This window comes from Phasianus colchicus, chromosome 9, assembly GCF_987193195.1.
Source record: "Phasianus colchicus chromosome 9, bPhaCol1.hap1.1, whole genome shotgun sequence".
In the NCBI taxonomy this organism is placed as follows: Eukaryota; Metazoa; Chordata; class Aves; order Galliformes; family Phasianidae; genus Phasianus; species Phasianus colchicus.
The window spans coordinates 24,063,968-24,084,175 of NC_143444.1; the positions used below are offsets into that span (position 1 = coordinate 24,063,968).

General features: G+C 53.1%; 2 protein-coding genes across 3 annotated transcripts; one reads left to right on the top strand and one right to left on the bottom strand.

The window, feature by feature from the left end:
* Positions 1 to 249: 249 nt before the first annotated feature.
* POMGNT1 (protein O-linked mannose N-acetylglucosaminyltransferase 1 (beta 1,2-)) lies at positions 250 to 14,624 on the bottom strand. 2 transcript variants are annotated; one of them, XM_031601743.2, is made up of 22 exons: positions 14,471 to 14,624; positions 13,808 to 13,987; positions 11,417 to 11,525; positions 10,920 to 11,035; positions 10,481 to 10,546; positions 9,886 to 9,999; positions 9,109 to 9,226; positions 8,703 to 8,801; positions 8,060 to 8,187; positions 7,852 to 7,922; positions 7,476 to 7,551; positions 6,358 to 6,441; positions 6,167 to 6,208; positions 5,908 to 5,966; positions 5,585 to 5,657; positions 5,167 to 5,295; positions 4,725 to 4,850; positions 4,500 to 4,564; positions 3,845 to 3,889; positions 3,590 to 3,725; positions 2,979 to 3,088; positions 250 to 2,818 (listed from the first exon to the last, which is right to left on the bottom strand). In XM_031601743.2, the coding sequence occupies exons 2-22, from the start codon at positions 13,916 to 13,918 to the stop codon at positions 2,716 to 2,718; spliced, it is 1,980 nt and encodes a 659-aa protein (XP_031457603.2). In that variant the 5' UTR covers positions 13,919 to 13,987; positions 14,471 to 14,624; the 3' UTR covers positions 250 to 2,715. The 2 variants fall into 2 exon arrangements, with proteins under 2 accessions (XP_031457603.2, XP_031457613.2); XM_031601753.2 differs by having other exon boundaries at positions 14,423 to 14,590.
* A 158-nt stretch (positions 14,625 to 14,782) lies between these two features.
* LURAP1 (leucine rich adaptor protein 1) lies at positions 14,783 to 19,200 on the top strand. The gene is made up of 2 exons (XM_031601764.2): positions 14,783 to 14,992; positions 17,516 to 19,200. Exons 1-2 carry the CDS (start codon positions 14,798 to 14,800, stop codon positions 18,155 to 18,157), a joined length of 837 nt encoding a protein of 278 aa, XP_031457624.1. The 5' UTR covers positions 14,783 to 14,797; the 3' UTR covers positions 18,158 to 19,200.
* Positions 19,201 to 20,208: the final 1,008 nt, after the last annotated feature.

Consider the following 20,208-nt stretch of genomic DNA (forward strand, 5'->3'; position numbering starts at 1 on the left):
TCAGCATGCTGTGCAGAAGGTAACCAGGCTCTATGCCAGCTCTTCCAGGCCAAACCAGGAGACATAGAGCCCTTAAGGGCTGTTCCTTAGGAACTACATACCCAAAAGCAGGATATCTGGACCAACAACTCTGAGTGCAGGCTCCTGGCTGTCACAGAGTTCTGTAGAGAATGTCCTTTCCAGGCAAACTGGTCAGGGCTGGGGATTTGAGCCCAAGGTACACAAAACCAGATATGAAACACACCCAGCTCAACAGCTGTGCAATGTTTATTCTTGAAAAAATAATTCAATTCAGAAAGCGGCGAGCCCTGGGGATGCCCTTGCCCCCAGCACTACCACAGCTGCCAAACGGGAGCCTCACTCAGGGAATGGGGATGGACGGAGAAGAGCACCCAGCAGCTCAAGGCGGCAAGCAGAGAGGGAGGGGATGAAGAGCTCCAAGCCCATGGGGAGAGCCCTGCTGTTTTCCCTGGTCGCTGTGGGATGGGGAGCAGCACACAGGGTAGCAGAGGATCCTGCCCATGGGACTGCCCATCCCCTTAGCCTAGGGGTGAGAAGCAGGCCCAGCCTGAGCTCCACCAAACGAGAGGGGAAGGGGGCACTGGGTCAGGGAAGGAATATGGGGGCTTAGGAACTGAGATGCCAAGGGCATCATAGCAGAGAGTCACAGAGGTTCCTCCAAAGCTGTGCCTGGGGAGCAACTGGCTTTCCCACTGAGGAGGCAAAGTCCCTTTCCCATAGCAAGTAAATGACCTATTTTTTTTAATACTTACAAAATAAAATAAAAGCCTGGTGATCCACCGCCTGTGGGTTGCTGCACCAGAGCCCCTGAGAAGTGCAGTGCTGGGGGGTGACAGAGCAGGGAGGGGTTGAACCTGAGCCTCAGGGCTGGTACCGCACAGCCTGAGGGGTGCCACCACCTCCCTGTACCCTCAGCACAGACATGCCACCTGGCATTTCTCTCCTGCACCTGCCCTGGCCCAGCAGCACTGACCCCTCTGCTGGTGGAGCAGATTTGCTGGGTTCAACGTTTATTTTCCCTAATCTGGGCAAGGAAGAGAAGGGAACGGAGGATGGAGCCAGGGTGACAAGACACACCTTCCAGGACTGCCTCCTTGCAGGCTGAGGGCTGCTGGTTCTCCACACTACTCTCCTGCTATCCTCCCTTTTCCACAAGCAATAAATAAAGAAATGAGTGTAGTGTAGACCCCAGCAGGTGCTGGGGTGTGTGATCCCAGGAGACCCTGATGCTCAGTTCACAGTGAGAAAATGAAGGGGACGAGCTCCTGGCCCAGAGTGCTGCACCCTAGGGAACAGCCCTCACATACATTAATCTCTGTGACCACAGGGAAAGGGCTGAGCAGCAAATCCTGCTCACAGGAACAGGCCAGAGCAACTGTGCCTGAGGATGCAAGACCTGGGCAGGGAACCAATCTCTCGCTGCACAGATGAGACAGGGAGGTGCACTGAGCAAGGGACTAGGACAGGTCCTAGTTGGGAGGAGGGCATTAGTACCAAGTAGATGGGGTGAGAGGGGGCCTGGGGTGCTTCCTAAGGCACAGGAAGGAAGATAAGGACCCCCTCCCTCTCCACAGAGGGCGTACCAACTTAGGAGAGCCAGGTGACCCATCCTGACTCAGCTCACAGCTTCCTTGCTAGCTTCGTACCACAGTAAGGGTGGAGGCTGAGGAGAACAAACGCTCCCACTCCACTGTTAGAAAAAGAGAGCTAGGGTTACCCAGACGGGGTGGAGGGAGAGGCAGGGCTACAGTACCACAGGCAAGGAACATGCCAGGATGCAGCACCTCTCTCTACAGTACCAGCTGCTGGAGAGCCCAGGTCCAACTGGACTCTGCAGCTGCGGGATCCCCACTTGCTGCTCCTACCTCGCTCTACAAGGCACTTTCATCCCCTACTCCTATGACTCAGGGGAGGCAAAGCTGCTCCCCATGGAGAAAGCGGGTGAGGGCAGTCTGAGCAGCACCACACAGCCTGGTCCTCCTCCATTGAGTCATCTCCAGCTCCCAGAACTGCAGGGAAAGGGGAACCTGACTGCCCTCCAGTTGGGGACAGGGTATCCTCGATGTGTCCACAGCAAATCCAGCTCGTCCTCAGTATTCCCTTTTGCCTATGAGCTGGGCTGCATCAGCTGTGGTGGTCCAGAGTGAGATGTCCAACCCAGTGCAGTCTTCAAGGTGCATCCATTGTACAGGAGGAAAAAAAAAAGCTGGTATATCCCCTCTTTACCACTGTGCTCACCACTAGGCAAGGATCCAGCTAGGCAAGAGTTAATAATTAACACCCAGCTAGAGGGCTGCAGCACTTGTACATGAGCATGCTGCCTTCTTGGGACTTGGGGGCAAAAAAGGGGAGCAGAGGTGTTTCTAAAAGCCTCCTCCAGCCCCCAGCCGAGCATCTCCTTCCTCCAATCTTGCCCAGCCAGGGAGCAATGGGAGCAGCATTAGTAAAGAGTCTGTGTTAAAAAAAAAAGTTCCTTGGATGGGAAGGTGGCATATCTACAGGGAAGGACTCTGCCCCTGTGCGAGGGAGAGGGAGACCACAACAGGGGGCTGAAGGCAGCCCAAGATCTCATTCTGCAGCCTGAAATAAGTGTCCACGTTAAGTCACCAGCCTCCAAGAGCTGCTGCCAACTCAGTTTCTGCACCATGGGTGTCTCTGTCTTCTCCGGCCCCATTCACTTCCCAGCTACCAGCCTCATGTCTGTTCTGCTGCAGCAACTGCTGGTACTGCCACTGCCCCCTCCTCCTTGGCAGGGGGCTCCATGTAGACTGGCATCACTGATGGGGGTTTCTTGGACCTGCAGGTAAGAAGGCTGAATGGGAGATGGCACTAGTAGTACCACAAAGTCTCAAGAGTGAGCTGGGACAGAAGCAGAAGACACAGCGTCCTGGGTAGGGGGCAGTGCCACAAGGATGTAGTGCAAATGCGTAGCAAATTGCTATGCCCTTGATACTCACGAGTAGGGGGAGGCAGGGACCCCCACCACGAGGAAGTGGTTTTTCTTTCGGAAGAGCCGCCACAGTCCCTTGTGGTTCCCACGGACATCCAGATCCCAGATGTGGAGGCACTAGGATGGTAGAGAGGGAAGAATAATCAGGGCCTAGGGATAAACAACAGTTGAGTATTCTCCAGCAAGTAAAGAACCATCACCCTTGTCCTCACCAAGACACAGCAGAGAGGGAACATCAGCTTGATGAGGGCAGCTGAGGGAAACACACACCTCCACCCACCATCACCAGCAAGAGTAGATGGGGAGCTTGCTCCACTCCCATCCCTGCTTCAGGCAGGGTGTTTGACCAGCACCTCCAGGCAAGTGATTCTAAAGAGCTCAGGCCATGAGATCCTACACAGGGAGGCCATAAGCTTTATCACCACAGAGCCAAGAATCAGCCTAAAAATGACCCACTGTCCTCTGTAAACACAGAGCTTAACTATCACCCAAGATAAGCATGAATCCATTTGCTCAGCTGTCTCTATGCCATGGACACAACCAAGAAAAGCAGCCAGGTGTTTTCCAGCAATGCCAAGATCAGTGAAGGGGTGAGAATGGGCCATGTTAGGGTCTTACCTTGGCGAGCTGAGTCCAGGTGGTGAAATCTGCTTCCTGCTCCATCTTGATGAACATGACATAGACCTTGCCCTCTGTGTCAGGCACAAAGGAGTCCTCACAGGGGTTCTTGCTGTGGTCCAAGACTTCAGCCTCACTGAGGAAATAGAATGAGGAGAGGCAAGCAGTGGATAGGGCCACCTCCATTCCTTCTACTGTCCTACTTGGTCCATCCAGGAAGTTCTGTGGACTCCCATCATTCTTGCTGGCACTTACCCCAGGAGCCGATGGATTTCAGCCTCATAGGCTTCCTTCCTCAAGCTGTTGGAGGAAAAGAGCATAGAGGTCAGGGCAGATTCAGTGCAATCAATTTCAGTCATCTTGGGATGATCCTTGCTTAAGGCTACCCCACTGTAACACTAAAAGACAAGTTGGAGACCATGGACAGAGATCAGAGACCATCATACATCTTAGCAGGATGTGGCAGCAAAAGTGTGACTATTTACACTTGCCAGATCAATTTTGAACTGCCTCTTACAAAGACTCCATGTCTTTAGAAGAAAATAATAATAAATCACAGGGCTAGTTGTGCACCACTTGAGAACTCTAAGAGCCACGCTTGGAGGATCAGGCACCTTAACAGCGAAATAGAGTAAAAAGGGACAGGTGTCTGTCCTTCAATGTTAATGGGACTTACAAACAAGAACGAGGGATGCTTTGTGCTCAGGCTGCTTTCGGACTTCCTGGAAGATGGGTTAGCTACATGCAACCTCCCAAAAAAAGCACTGCAAGGATCCCACAGTGGAGCACATGTGCTGTGAATGGAGGTGACTGATGGTTGTTGTTTGGGAAGGAACACACCTCCAGCACAAGGAAAAATGATTGGGTCATGCAACTGCTTTATTCAAATCTCCTTCCAACTAGCACTTACCTCTCCACATTTTTAAGCTGAACATTTGGAACAGTGTTGAACTTGTGCTTCTTGAAATAAGCTTCCTGGTAGGAAGAGAGGAAGGAGACAAAACAGGGTTCAGCCAAGAGTGAACAATACTCGGAGGTCACCTCAAGTATCTTTGCCACCTGGAGAGGTGTGCGGGTCAGAGTTTGACACCATGACAGGGTCTGGCAGAGCTGTTGGCTGAGGGAAGTCACTCACATGAAAGTAGCCATTCATGTTGAGGCCCACAATACCGAAGTGGTAGGAACGTGAGATGTCAGGGATGATGCACTCCCGGCCCTTTCTCTGCTCAGGCATCCGCATCCACATGTCCCAGTCCCAGAGCTGGAGAGGAGAAACTGCTGCTTACATTCAAGTTTGAGGATATATTCAGCACTGTGGCTGTTCAGGGACTTTCTGGATGCCCCCTCAAGCTCTAACTGACACAGTCCCAGCTTGCCTGGGCTGCTGCAGCCAACTCTGTGGCTGGTTACGTGGTCCTCAAGTTAATGCCTACCTTAAATCCATTCTGCTTGGCATCTTGGCTATGTGAAGCCCAGGAAGAGCCAGGGCTCCTCCAAGAGCTCTGCTCATGACAATCAAGGGACTGCTGATGTGCAGAGATGTGCTGCTGAAGACAGCACCCCTCTAGGATACTCACCTTCTCTGGGGTTGGCCACTTTGGTTCCAGCTCATCCTTGTATAGGCTTTTCCGAAGAACCCAGCCCAGGCCTGGCATGGTCTCCACACGGTACAAGAGTGAGGGATCCTCAGCTGTGTGCTCATAGCCCTGCAACGTTATGGGAAGCATTCAGCTCCCTAAGTGCACCCCATGCCCCACCAAAGTAACTTGCCCTATCCTATGCTGGCTCCCAGCTGGCAAAGCAGAGACAGTCACTCAGAAGCACAAGGCAGCAATAGGATGACAGTTCCCAGGGGTATTTCCAGGGCTGGGGAAACATACTCAGGTTGATAGGACTGCGGGCAACCCTGCTTTACAGAAGGCACTCAGACCTCACTCTAACTTGGGAACAACACAGGGCAGAGCTGTCTCTCCTCTGCCATCCCCTCTGACCCACCTGGTCATTCCACGCTGAGATGCAGTACAGGCTCTCGTCCTCCTCCAGAAGGTGTATTGACTGGCTCAGAAAGCTGAGGAAAGAGTTGCCCAGATCCTGGTTAAATATCCTTCCCACAGACAAACCAATGCAAATTCTCCATCAAGTGATGAGCCATCCACAACTACTAGGACTGTTTAACCCATCTCTTGGACTGAGGTGGCAGATCTTGGCATAAGCATGTGCGCGAAACAGATCAGTAGCTCCAAAAATGAAAAAAGGACAGGATCCACAAAATCCCAGATGCCCAACCCAAACAGAAGCTCAGTGATCCACAGCTTTACCTGAAGAAGTCAACAGAAATGTCAAGATCTTCCTCCAGAACCACAGCAAATTTGGCATCCTGTAAGGCAGAGAGAAGTGTCAGAAGGACAAGAGAGGGCCAGAAGAGTGCAGAGACACCAAAGAGAATCCGCTAGCTGTGCTGCTCCCTTCCCCATAGGACAGATTCCAGATCCCATGAGACAGGCTGTGAAACACCACTATCCCACAGACACCCTGTGCTGTCTCACTCCCGAGGGCCCAGATAGAGGTCTCACTTACTGGGAACAGGTTGAAGGTTGCAGTCAAACTGGCTTTGTAGTGCTACAAGAATAGACACATAATTGCCTGTGTTAGCATCAACTCCTAGACCACAGGGAGGGGCTGCCTGGCACCGCTGTGGGGCTAAGCCTGCCTCCCTCAAATACTATCCTGGGAAATAACTCTCCCAGGGGCTGGTAAGGGTCTCTCACCTGAGAAACTCTGGCATTTTTAATACTGATGGGAGTGTGCTGGATTCCTGAGAGGCCAAACAGCTCCACAACATCCATTGGCTCCTGTAATGGCAATGTACAGAGCTCAAATATGTGGTTTAGGACATGTTCTCCCTACCCTCTGGCACAGCATCAGCTCCCTGGAACACCAACAACGTGCCTGTAGGATTTCCTTTGCATGGCTGTCCTCTTGAGTGCAGGTGAGGCTCCAACCAGTACTCTGCTGAAGGCCTCATGGCAAGGAACTCACTGAACCATCTTGGCCCTTCTAAATATCTCTAGCCTTGGCCATAACCTTGTTAGCCCTGCTGACTTCTGTACCCAGACTTGTATCCAAAGAAGCCTCAAGTTTCTGGTCCCCCGTGGACAGTGCAGAAAGAAAACAGGTGTATCTAGGAATATCTTGAGCTGCTTAGTATCAGGATCACAAACAACTAAATTTTCTTCCACAACTGCCAAGAAGAACCTCTGTCCAAGCACATCCTCATCGTTTCTCAGATAAGAAATAATCTTAGAACCATCAAAGACTCATAGAACGGCTTGGGTTGGAAAGGACCTTATAGATCACCTAGTTTCAATCCCCCCTGCCATAATAATCCATGTTTTGGCTAAAAGTCCTCTGCTCCAAGACGGCCCCACCAAGGCCTTCTCCATCTTCATACTGCTCACCCTACCCCCTAGTTGTAACTGAGGGAAGGAGCTCCCATTACTTCAGCAGTTCCCTCTTTTCTTTTTATCCATCATGGCAGCATGAACATCCAAGCTGCCCCCTCACAGATGAGGGATACTGCTCTAGTTGCTATGGCAATGGATGCTACTATCTTTAACAACTCTGATGCACTGCAGTAAGAGCCTGCATAAACACACCAGCTGCCCCAGTCTGACAGTAGTGGAAAAGGCCTGCAAAGGAATGAGCCTGTTCTCTTCCTCAGCTTCATCACAGAGTAACTGGACAATACCTTATGGGCTGCTGCACAGATGAGCTAGAAAACTCCTTAGACTCACTGGGATCCCAAAGGCCTGTCCTGGAGCTCACTGTGCTGTCAAAGCTATGGGAACAAGGATCTGGTTACAGGGACCCCCAGGAGCGCTCTCACCTCATAGTACCCATCGATGAAGACAGTGATCATCTGAGGATTGACGCCCTGAGCTGACAGCAAGGAACGCAGCATCCTGAGGAGAGATAAGGGGGACTGAGCATAGCACATTCCCAGTGAGTCCAGGCCACCCTATACAGAGGTATGGATCCCTTGGGTTGGGGTAAGGGCGCAAGGTGAAGGAACAGAAACTGGTGCCCTGGGCTTTTCCCTTCCCCATAGCCAGGGGCCCCAGGACTTGTGGCAGCAGGTCTGCACACGTTGCTTGCACAGCCCTAGGATAAGGCTGATCCTGTCAGCAGGATGCAACAGAAGGCTTAACCATGTATGGTCTCATGGCCCAGAGCAGAGAAACCATGACCCCTGAAGTGGTTACCTGTACAGGTAGTTGGGGCGGTTCCCTGCAATAACAGCTACAGGCACATCGAAGACTTTATTGTCTTTGAGCTGGAAGAGAGAATATGTGAGTGAGGCTAGGTGAGACTATGCCACACCAACCATGCAGGACGTGGTCCACTCAGCACTGCTGGAGACCCTGCCAGTTTCCTCCCAGGGCCTTCCAGGTACTTTGCCCCAGTACTCACAGGATCAGGGTTGAACTCAATGGGCGTGGGGTCTTTGCAGCTGCAGACACTGCCATAACCTTCCACTTTGCTGCAGAATCTTCTCCGGCGGCGGTTCAGCTCTGTATCAGGCCAATGACACTCAGCATCTAGAGGCACCAAGGAGAAAAAGTACAGACTGCTCATTCCATGGCGTCTCCTTGTGTACTCTTGGCTGCCATGCAGACGGCCCACTCTGGGCTCAGCCACGAGTGAACCAGTTATTATTGCCGTAAACAAGCATCATTGCAGGATACAGAACATAACCACAAGAGCCATTTAAAAGCCATCCCCTCTGCATAGCTTCTCTAAGCAGCAATGGGCCTTGTTCAAGATCAACAGTCAAAAATGATTGGACCAGGCCTAATTTGAAGAGGTGATGAATGGCCAGACCATGTCCTCAGTCCCTCATCCTCACCTCTCTATTATCATGCCTGGAATTGCTGTGGAAGCAGGAAGAAGGAAAGCTTGTGTCATTGTAAGTCAGCATCTCATCACAAACAGCCTTATATTGATCCCTGGATTCCACTAACAGACCTGTGGCTCCAACTCAAAAGCATCAAGAACTGTGGGCAGACATCTCCCAGAGACATCCAGTAACAGAGAGCAAATCTAACTTCCTTACCTTCCACAGATGTCAGATGAACTTCTGTCTTCAGTAGCACGGGGTCACCCCATGTTGAGAGGGCAGGTGACTTGGCATGCTTCTCTCCATATACTTCTCCTGAAATAGGGAAACAAGGTCAGAACTGCCTGGAAGGGCTCATATGAACTGTGCTAAGACATGACCAGAGGCTGCAGATCAGGGTAGTGGCTTAGCATCTTCTTTCCACTCTGGGGTCCCTGGGGAGCTGCTGAAGGGGCATACTCTGCCTTCACTCCCTTCCCTCATCCCCAAGTACAGAGCAGCTTACTCTTTGTGACTTGGTGCTCATACAGTGCATTGAGAATGGACTGGGACTTTTTACCGGCATTCTCTCTGCAGAAGGGGCTAATAACCATCTCCCAAGTAGTGCTAGACTCGTACTTACCTCCCTTCTTCCCCACAAAAGTCCACATATCTCTCCAGCTTAAGAACGGTGCAACTTGGCTCCCCAGGCTTTTCAGGACATTCTTGGCAGTGTCCTTGAGGTGAAAGGAGCCTTCATCCTGGAATAAAACAACCCCTCAGCTGAGGTCTGCATACAAGGAGAGCCTATCATCAATACCAAAGAGGGACACGACCCATTTCCTGAAATCAGCTCAGCCAGAGACCTTCAACAGCAGGTTCCCAAGATCTCCATGCCACTAAACCTGCTGTTTTTTTTTCCCCCCACTATGACCTATGGGCAGGTCAACGGAGTCAGAGTTCTGTTTCCTTGAGACCAAATTGTTCTCAAGCAGGGACAGAATGTATTTACCAGTACTTTACACATGTGAACCTGCAGCCTTAAAGCACACTGTTGCTCACACAGTAGCCCAGAGCCAACAGTCTACAGCTCCTGCCAAAACAGCCTGGAACTGGCATAGTTTAGGACTGGCACAGAGCATCTCCTGGCCAGGTCTCAATATATCCTTACATTTCTTCGTGTTCATTCTCCAATTCATTTATGGCTGCAAGCTCTGATACCTGTTTTGTTCTTTTTGCCCTGCAGTCTCACTGGGCACACAGCAATAACAAGGAAGAATGAAAACACAAGGCAGGTGATCCAACCAGGGAGACACAGCATAGCTGGAAATGTAACACTTAGCCTTAGAAATGCTCAATAACATTCGGTAGTTAAGCCTGAAGGTGTCCTGACTTGAAGCAACTTTTCTTCTGACACTACCTTAATGGTGAAGATCAGGATCCGGCCCCGGGCAACCATATTGAGGAAAAGTACCATAGCTTCATCTTCATGAGGAGAATAGGTGTCAAAGACCCTCTTGGCCATCACATGACCCTGTTGGTATTCAAACATTAGATGTATCTTAAATTCCATATGATAAGGACAAGTAGAATTAGAGAAATCTGCCTTTGAAGTCTCAACCCCAAAACAACATGAATTCCTTTTTTAGTAGGCTAGGGAGCAAGTACCCAGACAAACTCAGCCTTCACACAGCATACAAGATGCTGAGGTCCACAGGACAGCTTTACCCTACACCCCACAACTCTTCTTCTGCATGTTCCCCAGCATCACCTCTGCTGCAGTTCACAAGTCTTTTGGACCAAGTCCTAACTACTTGAGAAACCTACAAAAGCTTTTCTCTAGCTAGGCCAGTGCAAGAGAAACACTGCAAGGACCTTTTGGGTGATCATGTCATACTCTGGCAACTGAAAGCAAACACGTTCAGGGACATTGTCACACACATCAAACAGATAAACAGGAAGGACATAAACAGCTCAGGAAGGAAGAGACACATAGATGTGCAGGGATGCTTTACCGTAGCCTGATTTAAGACGATGACATGGATCCCTCTTCCCTGCTCCCGAGCCTCATCTTCCAGGACCTGCAAGTGGAGAATTGACAAGAACCTAAGTCAGCATCCCTTATTCCCTGCACATCCAGCAGGGCCCCTAAACAAAAAGTTACTATCTCCCCTGTTGAGATTTTGGCTTTGCTCATAGTATTCATGAACACCACGGTTGGACTAGATGATCTTACAGGTTGTTTCCAACCTTGTGATTCTATGATTCTATGAACACCAGGGTAGAAGACAGTGCAGAACAACATCTCCAGACCCCTAGGATCTTTTTTTTTTTTTTTTTTTTTTTTTACAGCCTTAAATCAGAATTGCTTCTCATTGCCCACGGTTCAAGGCTTTACCCATTCAACCCCAATCCATCATTTGCTCACAGGAACAGCCAGCAACCATCACTTACTGTTGTCCCATCCACAGCAACGTAGACCTTTGATCGGCTGGAGTACACCTCGACATCCAAAACCTTCTTGTTGCTCACAGGGTGCCTAGGGGCCTCCACATTCAGCATCTCATCATCTATAGGGGAGGAATGTCCAGTCTCAACCAGCCCAGACATCTCTGGTTTGTCTCTGCTTGACCCTAGCCCAACCAAACCTCTAGGACGTGATGCCTATCAGGCATTCCAGTCCACTATACCATGGGTCAGAGTCTAAGGGGAAAGCAAGTAAAGGAAATCCAAACCAGCAGCAACTCTGGTCCCAGCTATCCCCATGCAGATCTCTGAAGCTATACATGCCTTGAGTAGACAGACCAAGAAACATCCTTTTCTAATTGTTTTTGTTAAACACATAGGCACAACCCTGTCTTTCATAGTGCAGCTCACCACAAGTTTCATTTGACTTAAAGAAATTACTCCTTTCTCTCTGATTTCCATCCCTTCAATGAAATGCCCCTCACCATAGTCCTGTGCAGACTCCTCTTCCTCCTCATAAGCAGCTCTCCTGGTGTCCAAGATCAGCTTGATGTTCACAATCACAGTTACAAGCAAGAAGAGGACAGCACCTGTCTGCAATGCAGGATGCTTTGTGTTAGCAACTTGTAAGTAACAACCCCAAGATCAAGCCTCTTCCCTGCCATAGTCTGCAGGGCACCCCAAGGGGATCTTGCTAGGAATCTTCAGTACCTGGCATTTCCCTCTTTCTTCTAGGGGAAGAGAAAGAGAAGGAAATACAGATGACAGTTTTAGGGTGAGATGCATCTTCAGCTGGGGAGCACTGAGCATTTATATATGAGAATTAACCCACTTCCATTGTGCTCCTGTTTCCAGATCTGCAAGCAGATTGCTACTAAAATACTAAGCTTGAAGGTCTCCGAATGCAGAGAATTTGGTAATTCAAGTTGCAGCTCCCACAGTAACCTCAGTCCCTGCCCCTACTGCAGCATCATTGAACTTGCCTCTCCCTCTGAAATCACAGGAGGTATCCAGGATATTCACAAGGAGGAAGAAATGCTGTGTGATCAAAACACAGCAAAAGCAAAAAACTCCTGTCCAACTTCAGGAAACTGCACTGTGCCATAGGCTGCAGAGAACAGCTCACAGCCTTACAGTGTGCAGCAAACTACACAGCAGTTCACAAGGATGCAGATGGTGTTGTGACGGGAAGGACTGGGGCTATGGAGCAGTCCACAGAAACCCCAATGGCAGCACTGCCACTTCCAACGGATCTGGTGCATCTTGTCCTGTCTTCCCCATTTTCAGTATTTTCCCTTGTATTCAGAGCCAGAGTAAAGCAGAAACTATTCTGTGCCATAAGGAAATTTTTTTGAGACAGGAAGACTTGGACCACAAACATCCAGTGGTGAGAAGTAATCAGCATGCATGTGAAAGCTGCAAGAGCAGGACTGGCCACAGCCAAGAGAATGGTCTTACAGTTGCAGTGCTGGCCTCGGATGTACAGTCTTGACCGGTTTTGGAAGTCTCCCATTGCCCCCCAAACACCCAGCAACTTCATTCCTAAGGATCCTCATAAGAACAACTTCTCCTCAGGCTCTCTGAGGCCTGGTATGGGGGTGAGATTACACACACTGGTCTGCTACCTTGTCATCTACTGCCTCAAAGCTGCATGCTGCTGCTATCTCTGCCATGCAGCCAAATGGGTTCAGAAGTAATTGAGGGAAATGAAAAAACAGCAATAAAACAACAGATGGACATGTAGATAATGTGACAATATAAACACCACTACAGCATTTTAGCTCAGTAGCTTGTTGACTCAGAACTATGATCACCTTTCAGGATCTGAGCACAAAAAGCTTTTAATTGGCCAAGAATAGAGCTTGGGCTTGTTGCTAGGAGCAGGCTGTGTGTGGTAGCCAGTAGAGAGGTCTTTGTTAATAGCCATGTTAATACCAGGGGAGCAGTCTGTGCTCCCAGAGCTGGCAGACTGAAGGAGGCAGCATCAAGCAGGACCAGCAGCCAGGTCTAGCATGGTTGATTCAGCCAGGGATGCTGATAGAGACCCTGCTGCTGTAGACTTATAACTGCAGCTCTTATTTACACATTTTAAGCTCAATTTTCATCTATGTCTTAATTCCTATCAGTACCACAACAGAGCTCAGGGCAGACAGGCTCTAGCTCACTGCTCCCACCACGATGAGCAGTGCTGGCCTAAACAATTGGGTCTATTCCCAAGCACTCCAGGGGATGCAGGACCAAGCAGTCTGCTTCCCCAGGGAGTCCCTGTGAGCCCACCCTGCACCATCTGCCTATTTTCACCAAGTCCTGCTCATCTCAAGAACAGCTCCTTTTCTGCAGCTCACTACCCTGTGACCAAATCCACCCTGTCCTTACAACCTCTAGGATGCCAGCTTGGCTGAGGATTAGCTGTTTTACAGCACAGGCAAGCAGGGCTGGAGCTCCCCAAGACACCAGCTGCTTCTGGGGCACAAGATCCCATTCCTCAGCCTATTTTGTCTGTTCACCTGCTGTGAATTACACCAGGCTTGGTTTGCAAATCATATTTGTCAGGGAGAGTCCTGCTGCACACAGCACAGGTATAGAACCAGGCATGCTTTCATCTGAAAGTCTCCCAGGAAAGCCTGAATAATTGTATCTCCAGTCATAACCAGACCATTTGCAGATAGAAGGAGCTGGTAGATATGACAGACCCCGCCACACACGAGCACAAAGCTAGCGAGATGGCTTTTCTAGGGATAAGTTATACATCCCTGACACGTTAGGTCACACAGGACTCCTAGCAGACCCACCTCCACGCCCCCCACATCTGCTCCATAAGCTTGTAAACCCCAGATTATCCTCCCTAATCCACCACAGGCTTGCGAATGAGTCACCTGGCACAGCTTCCTCAGCGCCCGCTGGTTCATCAGCTTGTACTTCCAGGCCAGGTACCAGCTCCGCTTCTTGTGGGGTTTGATGATGGGGTTGTGCTTCCACTCGTCCATAGTCACCAGGGCCGCATGGGGTGAGGGTCAGGATGCGCTCAGCTCCGCTCGTGTGTCCATCGGGGCTCCCTGCCCAGACGGGGTGGATACAGGGTGAGGTGCAGAACCTCCGCCTAGCGCAGCCACAGCCTGTCACTGAGGGTGGCTGTGAACGAGGACGCGACACGAAAGCTGCACAAAACTTCCCTCCCCATCAGCCCCACATGGACACAGGGCTTTGCTGGAACACCCCATAAGGAGGGCAATGGGAAGCCCTCGATTTGAAGGCCCAGAGAAGACCTCTGCCACAGCGCTGGGGAGGGGTTTTCCCACTGGAAAGCCCACAGGTACGTAGCAGGACACCGGGCCGGCAGGCTCTGGGGCCAGGAGGGGCTGCGCAGCTGCTCCGCCCGGGTAGCGCTGGGTACGAGCCCAGGCCTCCCCCACACACACAGAGGGATGAGGAGGCCGGAGGAACGGGGAGGACAGGACACAGGGGGCCACGGGGAGGACGTAGGGGCGTACCGCACAGCTCAGGGCGGCACGAAGCCGCGCTCCGGCCGCGCTACTCACGGTGAGTGCCGGCAGGCGGTGAGCGGGGCTGGGCCGAGCCCGGTTGGGCGCCGCCGCAGCCCCTCAGCACCAGCGGGACCGCGCCGCTTCCGGCGCCGCAGAGACGCGAGGGGGCGTGGCCTCCGCAAACTCCTCCCACCGCGCGCCGCTCTGCGCTGCTTGGAGGACTTCGCTGGTACGTGGGCAGGTGGCGGGGCGGGGCCGGGAGGGTGGTCGCTATGGGGGCGTGGCCAATAGGTTGTGGGCGTGGCCGAGGCGCAGGGGGCGTGGCCGGGCTGACAGCGCCACCGCCTCCGCCCCGCGCGGTGCCGCCGCCGCCCCACCCGCATGGAGGGCGGTGGGGATGCGCTGCCCGCGGACCTGCGGGAGCTGGCGGGCAAGGTGGGCCGCCGGCCGCCCGCCGGGCTGCTGCGGGGTCTCCGCGCCGAGCCCGCTCCCGCCCCGCCGTCCCCGCTGCCGGCTCCCGTTCGCGGCTCCCGTCCGCCGATCGCCGATCGCCTCCGTGCGCTCCGCTTGGAGCTGGTGAGTGCCGGGACCCGGTGCGTGCCGGGGCTGGGGACACGGGGCTGTCCCGGGGCTCGCCGTGCACTGAGGCGACGGACCTCCGCTTTGCCACTCGCCCCCGGGAGTCGCGGGGTGCTCCGCTCCCACGCACGGGCACCGAACGCGGCGTTTCCATAGGGAAACGGCCTCCCCGCAGCTGCGGGAGCGCTGCCGCGGAGCGGTGAGGTGGGTGCCCGTCCTTGGCCGTTGGCTGTCCCCGTGTCGACTCCATCCCCGCTTCCCGGCCGCACTCCTGACCGCGGAAGGAAGGTGCGGAGCTCGGGCTGCTGGGAGGAGGAGGAGGGAGAGAAGGAGGAAGGCCGCCTGCCCCGCACCTTTGGGCCCTGACTTTAAATGATGGCCGAATGTTGGGGCTAAAATGTCATTAGGACCCGCAGTGTGGCACAGCACCGCACCCGGCTCCGCGCAGCCCCGTTCCCGCAGCGGCGCTTCGCCCCGCGTGGGCGGCGCGGGGAGGGGACAGCGCGTTCCCACTCGCTTTCCCTGACCGAGGGAGGATATTGTGTCCCTGGGGGCAAATTCCTCTCTGCGGGAAGAAGGGAAGCATGAATGAGGCGGGGGAGTGGATTCTGCCCCCGTGCAGGGCAAAGAGCCTTTAGTGCCCTTGAGGACTGAGGGGGGATGGAGGGGATGGGAAGAGGTGTTGTGAAGGTGGAAATCCCGACTCCAGCTTTGTCCCTGGACACTTTGGCTCATTTTTCACCCCGTTACCCCAAAACTGCCAGTCTCCAAGGGAAAAAAGTGCCAATGGGTTTCTAGGGTAATGAGCAGGGATAGGAGACTGCAGCGCTGGGAGGATGGGATGGAACAGGGAAACAGGCATGATGTGGTGCCCTGAGAGCAGGGTGCCCTGGTGGGTCTCCCTGGGAAAGATCCTGGGAAAGATGCTTTGCGGGGAGGAGATGTGCAAATGATACTTTCCAGCAATGGGAACCAAAAGTGGGCAGCGTGTTCCCATTGGCACCCAACTCCTAACATCTGACCCCAGAGCCTTGCTCTTTCCTTGCCCTCTGGCAGCACCACTCTGTGAGCTGGAGAAAAATGGCACTGCTCAGGGCCTGGAGACAATGTCAGGAGGTCCCAGACTTCCTCCATGCCAGGGCCAATGTTTCGTTGGAGCGTGTGGAGAAGCCTGCTGGAGCAGTCTGTGAAATAATTTGCCTAGAAAGGAAGTTTCTGCAGCTCAGAGCTGGCTGCTGCCCCAATCTGGGCTGTCAGCAGCTCTCCCATCTCTTCTTTTTTTTCAGTCCAGCCTGGTGGCTTTGAGGAGGGTCAGGGAGATTTGTTTTCAGATCCCTGCAAGTGTCTGCCCGTTTTCTCTGCACTCTCTGACTTGAGAGGCATCCCGTGCCGAGACCTTGACTTTCCCAGGCTCCATCTTCCTCCCAGTGGCCTTGTCCTGGTGCCAACTGTGAGATGCAGATGGGGCTCCCTGGAGACCTGTTGAGGGGGTGCTGCGGTTTCCCATTGGGCTTGGCTGAAGTGATGCTCAGGGCTGCGTCCTGTGAGCTCCCAAAGCATGAGTGCTGCATGCACTTTGGGTTGTGTTTGGAGATATGGTGCCCACAGCAGCCAACGGGCTGTCCCCTCATCTCCCCTCACCTGTACCTGTCCCACTGTGTGTTTCTTTCTCTCTCTTCCCACTGCCCTTTTGTTCCCTTTCCTGGTGAAATATTTTCCTCCTGTGCAGGGGAAATCCAGTGGCTTTCGGCGGCGAGCATCATACAGACAGGAATGTCTTGGCACGCTGAGCTTTCCATTAGGAAAACAGATGTTTGTGCAGCAGCTGCGGTTCTGCAGAGAGCTTCTCCTGGCCTCGCAGGGCAGGAACTGGCTGTGCAGGGAGAGAGTGCTGATGGGGACTCCAGCCCCTGTCCAGGGTTGCTCCAGGATGGGCTCAAGCACAGGGCAGGATGGGCAGGCACTTTGTGCCACCACTGTTTTTTCTCACCTTCTAGAAAGGCTGTGAGGTTTGGGAGTGACTGGGATCTTGGGCTCCAAAGACTTTCTTGATGTTTCCACTAGGATCCTCATTTGTCCTATGGGGGAAAGTGAATGCATAGAGGAGATCTGGATCACTTGGGAAGTGCCCACACTACAGAGGTGGGACTGGTCCTTACCCTGGACCGGTCTTCCAATCTTAGTGCATTGCTGCTTGATCCCACCAGGATCTGGGGGTTTATCTGGGCTCAGATCTGGATCCAGTGCCTGCAACTATCCCCTCGTCCCTGTTCCTGAGGGGGTGGCCATGGATGGGGATGGCTATGTGAATGCTGTAAGTCCCTGATGGTGATGTCTGCAGGTCTCAGATAGCACTCCTGGAAGGGGACACATGGTTCCCAGTGGGAACCTGGAGCTGGAGGTGGGCAGCCCATCCCCAGGTCTTACCCCTTCTTCATACAGCTGGCACTTGGGGTACTTCAGGGATGGAGGGCACAGTACATCCATCTCGCTGAGCCACGCTCTCTGTCTCTCCACCAGGCACACCTACGCGCAGTGGACGTGAAGATCCTACAGCAGCTGGTGGCAGTCAACGAGGGCATCGAGGCGGTGAAATGGCTGCTGGAAGAGAAGAGCACACTGACCAGCCGCTGCAGCAGCCTGGCCAGCAGCCAGTACAGCCTGGCGGGCAGCCAGACGGCCTCGCGGCGGGGCAGCTGGGACAGCCTGCAGGATCCCCCCGACAAGCTGGACAGCATCTCCATTGGCAGCTATCTGGACACATTGGCTGACGACATGGATGAGTATTCTCAAAATGCTGCCGAGCTCCCCAGAGCTCTGGGAAGGGCTGAGCAGGACTGGGGCAGGCTGGACCCTGAGAGGGGTTTCACGAAGCAGGAGAAGGGCAGAGCAGAGCATGAATGGCCCCACACAGATCTCAGCCCGAATCGGAGCTGCCCAGACCTGCAGCGCTTTGCTAAGGAGCCCCAGGTGGCCAATGGCTACTCGGGCAAAGAGCCCAAATCAGGGCCTGGGGAAAGGCTGGAGAAGGGGAATGTGGGTGGGAAGGCTCGGAAACCTGAGGCCAACTTGGAGAACTGCAAACTCAACAGCGAACTGCACCTGGAGTACGATGCCCACTGGCTCTGGCTGCAGTCCCAGGACGACGTGACATTCTTGTAGCCCGTGGCTCTGTGTTCCCCGCACCGCCCGCTCTGCTTCATTGGGCTCTGCTTGGGATTGTGGTGTGGTTGGGAATGGGAGCCGCTCCTACGTGTCCCATTTGGTGGCACCAGCATGTGCAGTGTGAGCCGTGGGGCAGGGCCATGGGCTGGGCATCTCAACTCAGCACTTCCGTTGTATTTTTCCAGGCAGTGCCCACCAAGGGTATATGGAGTTGGGAGGAGCTGGGGCTTGGTTGGTGGTCAGTGTTGAAAGCTCTTCCTGGAGGTGAAGGTGGTTGAGATGCCTCTGTGAAGCCACTCAGTGGGACATGGAGCTCCAAGTTCCCTGGGTTTGTTTGAGGACTGTCCCACCATGTGACCTGGTGTGGTGGAGTGGCCCAAGACACGTGGCTCCTCTGCTGGTGTGGATCTGCAGCCTGGAGATGTCCTCTCTGCCCTCTGAGCCTTGGCTTCTCACTGTGCCTTTGACTGCTTGCCCCCTATGTACCCAGCACCCCCAGCTTGCAGAGCATGGCTTGCACTGAGCTGTACACTCACTTGGGGCAGCATCTGCGCCTTTCTTCGGATGTTGCAGGGAAGGACAGTGGCATTCCACAGCTTCAAGGAAGGGTTCTTTCACACACACGGAGCTGAATCCTGGCTCTGCCCTTGTTGGTATGGTGCCGTATGGTTCATCATCCCTTGGAGCCAGTGGGAAACCACTACCTTCCTGGAGCGGCTGCAGGGTGAGATGGATGTGGCCAGGAGGGCGGTTGGATGTACCTTGGCTGCACATGCACTGCCCTCCATTAGTGGGCAAGAGCAGAATATTGCCCAAATCATGGGAGTGGCATCTGCTGAGGACTTGGGGGCATCCCAAATCCGCCCCATCCCACCTGCCTGCCAGCAGCTCATGGCTCTATGCATGGCTACCATGTCCCCAAGGCTTCGCTTCTAGCTCTGCATGAGAGTCCCCGGGAGGATAGGGTAAGTCCTCCAGTGCTGCTAAAATTGCTGTCGGCAACAATAGCTGTGGCTTAATAAATGGTAACTTTTCTCCAAGGCCACGCTGTCGGTGCTTTGTTGGGTCTGCAGAGGTTTAGGGGCAGAAGAGAGCTGGAGCTGCCACCCCTGAGAACAATAGCCTGTCCAATGTGAGCATGAGCCACTGATCCAGACTCTTTAGCAAGGTATGTTGTGATAGGATAAGAGGAAGCGGTTTCAACTAAAAGAAAGGAGATTAAGACTGGATATAAGGAAAAAGTTTTTTACAATAAGGACAGAGAAGCACTGGTACAGGTTGCTCAGAGAGGTGGTGGATGCCCCACCCCTGGAGGCATTCAAGGTCAGGCTGGATCAGGCTCCGAGCACCTGGTCGAGCTGTGACTGTCCCTGTTCCCTGCAGGGGAGTTGGACCAGGTGACCTTTAAGAGACCTATCCAACTTAAATGATTCAATGATCCACAGACCTTGGCATCCACTCAACCCTGAGCTCTTGAGGCAGATGCTGAAGACAGCAGGATGGGGAAGGGTTTCCCCATGTACTGCTGGGTTTAAGTAAAAAATAAAACAAAAAGGAGAAAAACCATAGAAGTAAAGTCCATCCCAGCTTTTCTGTGCTGTGGGTGTTCCATCCTTGGACATGCTCAAGGCCAGGCTGAATGGGACCCTGGGCAGCCTGATCTGATGGAGGACAACCAGCCCACAGCAAGGGGTTGGAACTGGATGGGTTTTAAGGTCCCTTCCAATCCAACCATTCTATGGTTCTATGCCCCCAGAACAGGACATCCCCTCAAATCCAGACCTTGGAGCTGGATCTGGAGAAATGAGAGCTGTTGTGTCCCAGAGCTTCCCTGGGGAAATGCCCTGGGGAATGTCTGTCTGCTGATGGGTGGTTAGGGTTAGCAGTGGGTGCAAAGCTGCTGCCCCTGCTGTGTCACAGGGCTGTTGGGTGCTGGGAATGGGCAGGAAAACAAGCAGATAAAACAGCTGAGCAGTGCCAGAAAACGCCCACTGCTGTTACAACAACACTGCCTGCCAATTCTTCCTCTTAGATATACACAGAGATTA

Excerpts from the sequence above, each read along its gene's own strand:
- POMGNT1 (XM_031601743.2), bottom strand. The coding sequence starts at position 13,918 with ATGGACGAGTGGAAGCACAACCCCATCATCAAACCCCACAAGAAGCGG. Across the intron at positions 7,923-8,059 it reads TTGAGTTCAACCCTGATCCT|CTCAAAGACAATAAAGTCTT; the intron begins GTGAGTACTGGG and ends TCTCTCTTCCAG. Across the intron at positions 6,442-7,475 it reads TCATCGATGGGTACTATGAG|GAGCCAATGGATGTTGTGGA; the intron begins GTGAGAGCGCTC and ends TTGCCATTACAG.
- LURAP1 (XM_031601764.2), top strand. The coding sequence starts at position 14,798 with ATGGAGGGCGGTGGGGATGCGCTGCCCGCGGACCTGCGGGAGCTGGCG. Across the intron at positions 14,993-17,515 it reads GTGCGCTCCGCTTGGAGCTG|GCACACCTACGCGCAGTGGA; the intron begins GTGAGTGCCGGG and ends TCTCTCCACCAG.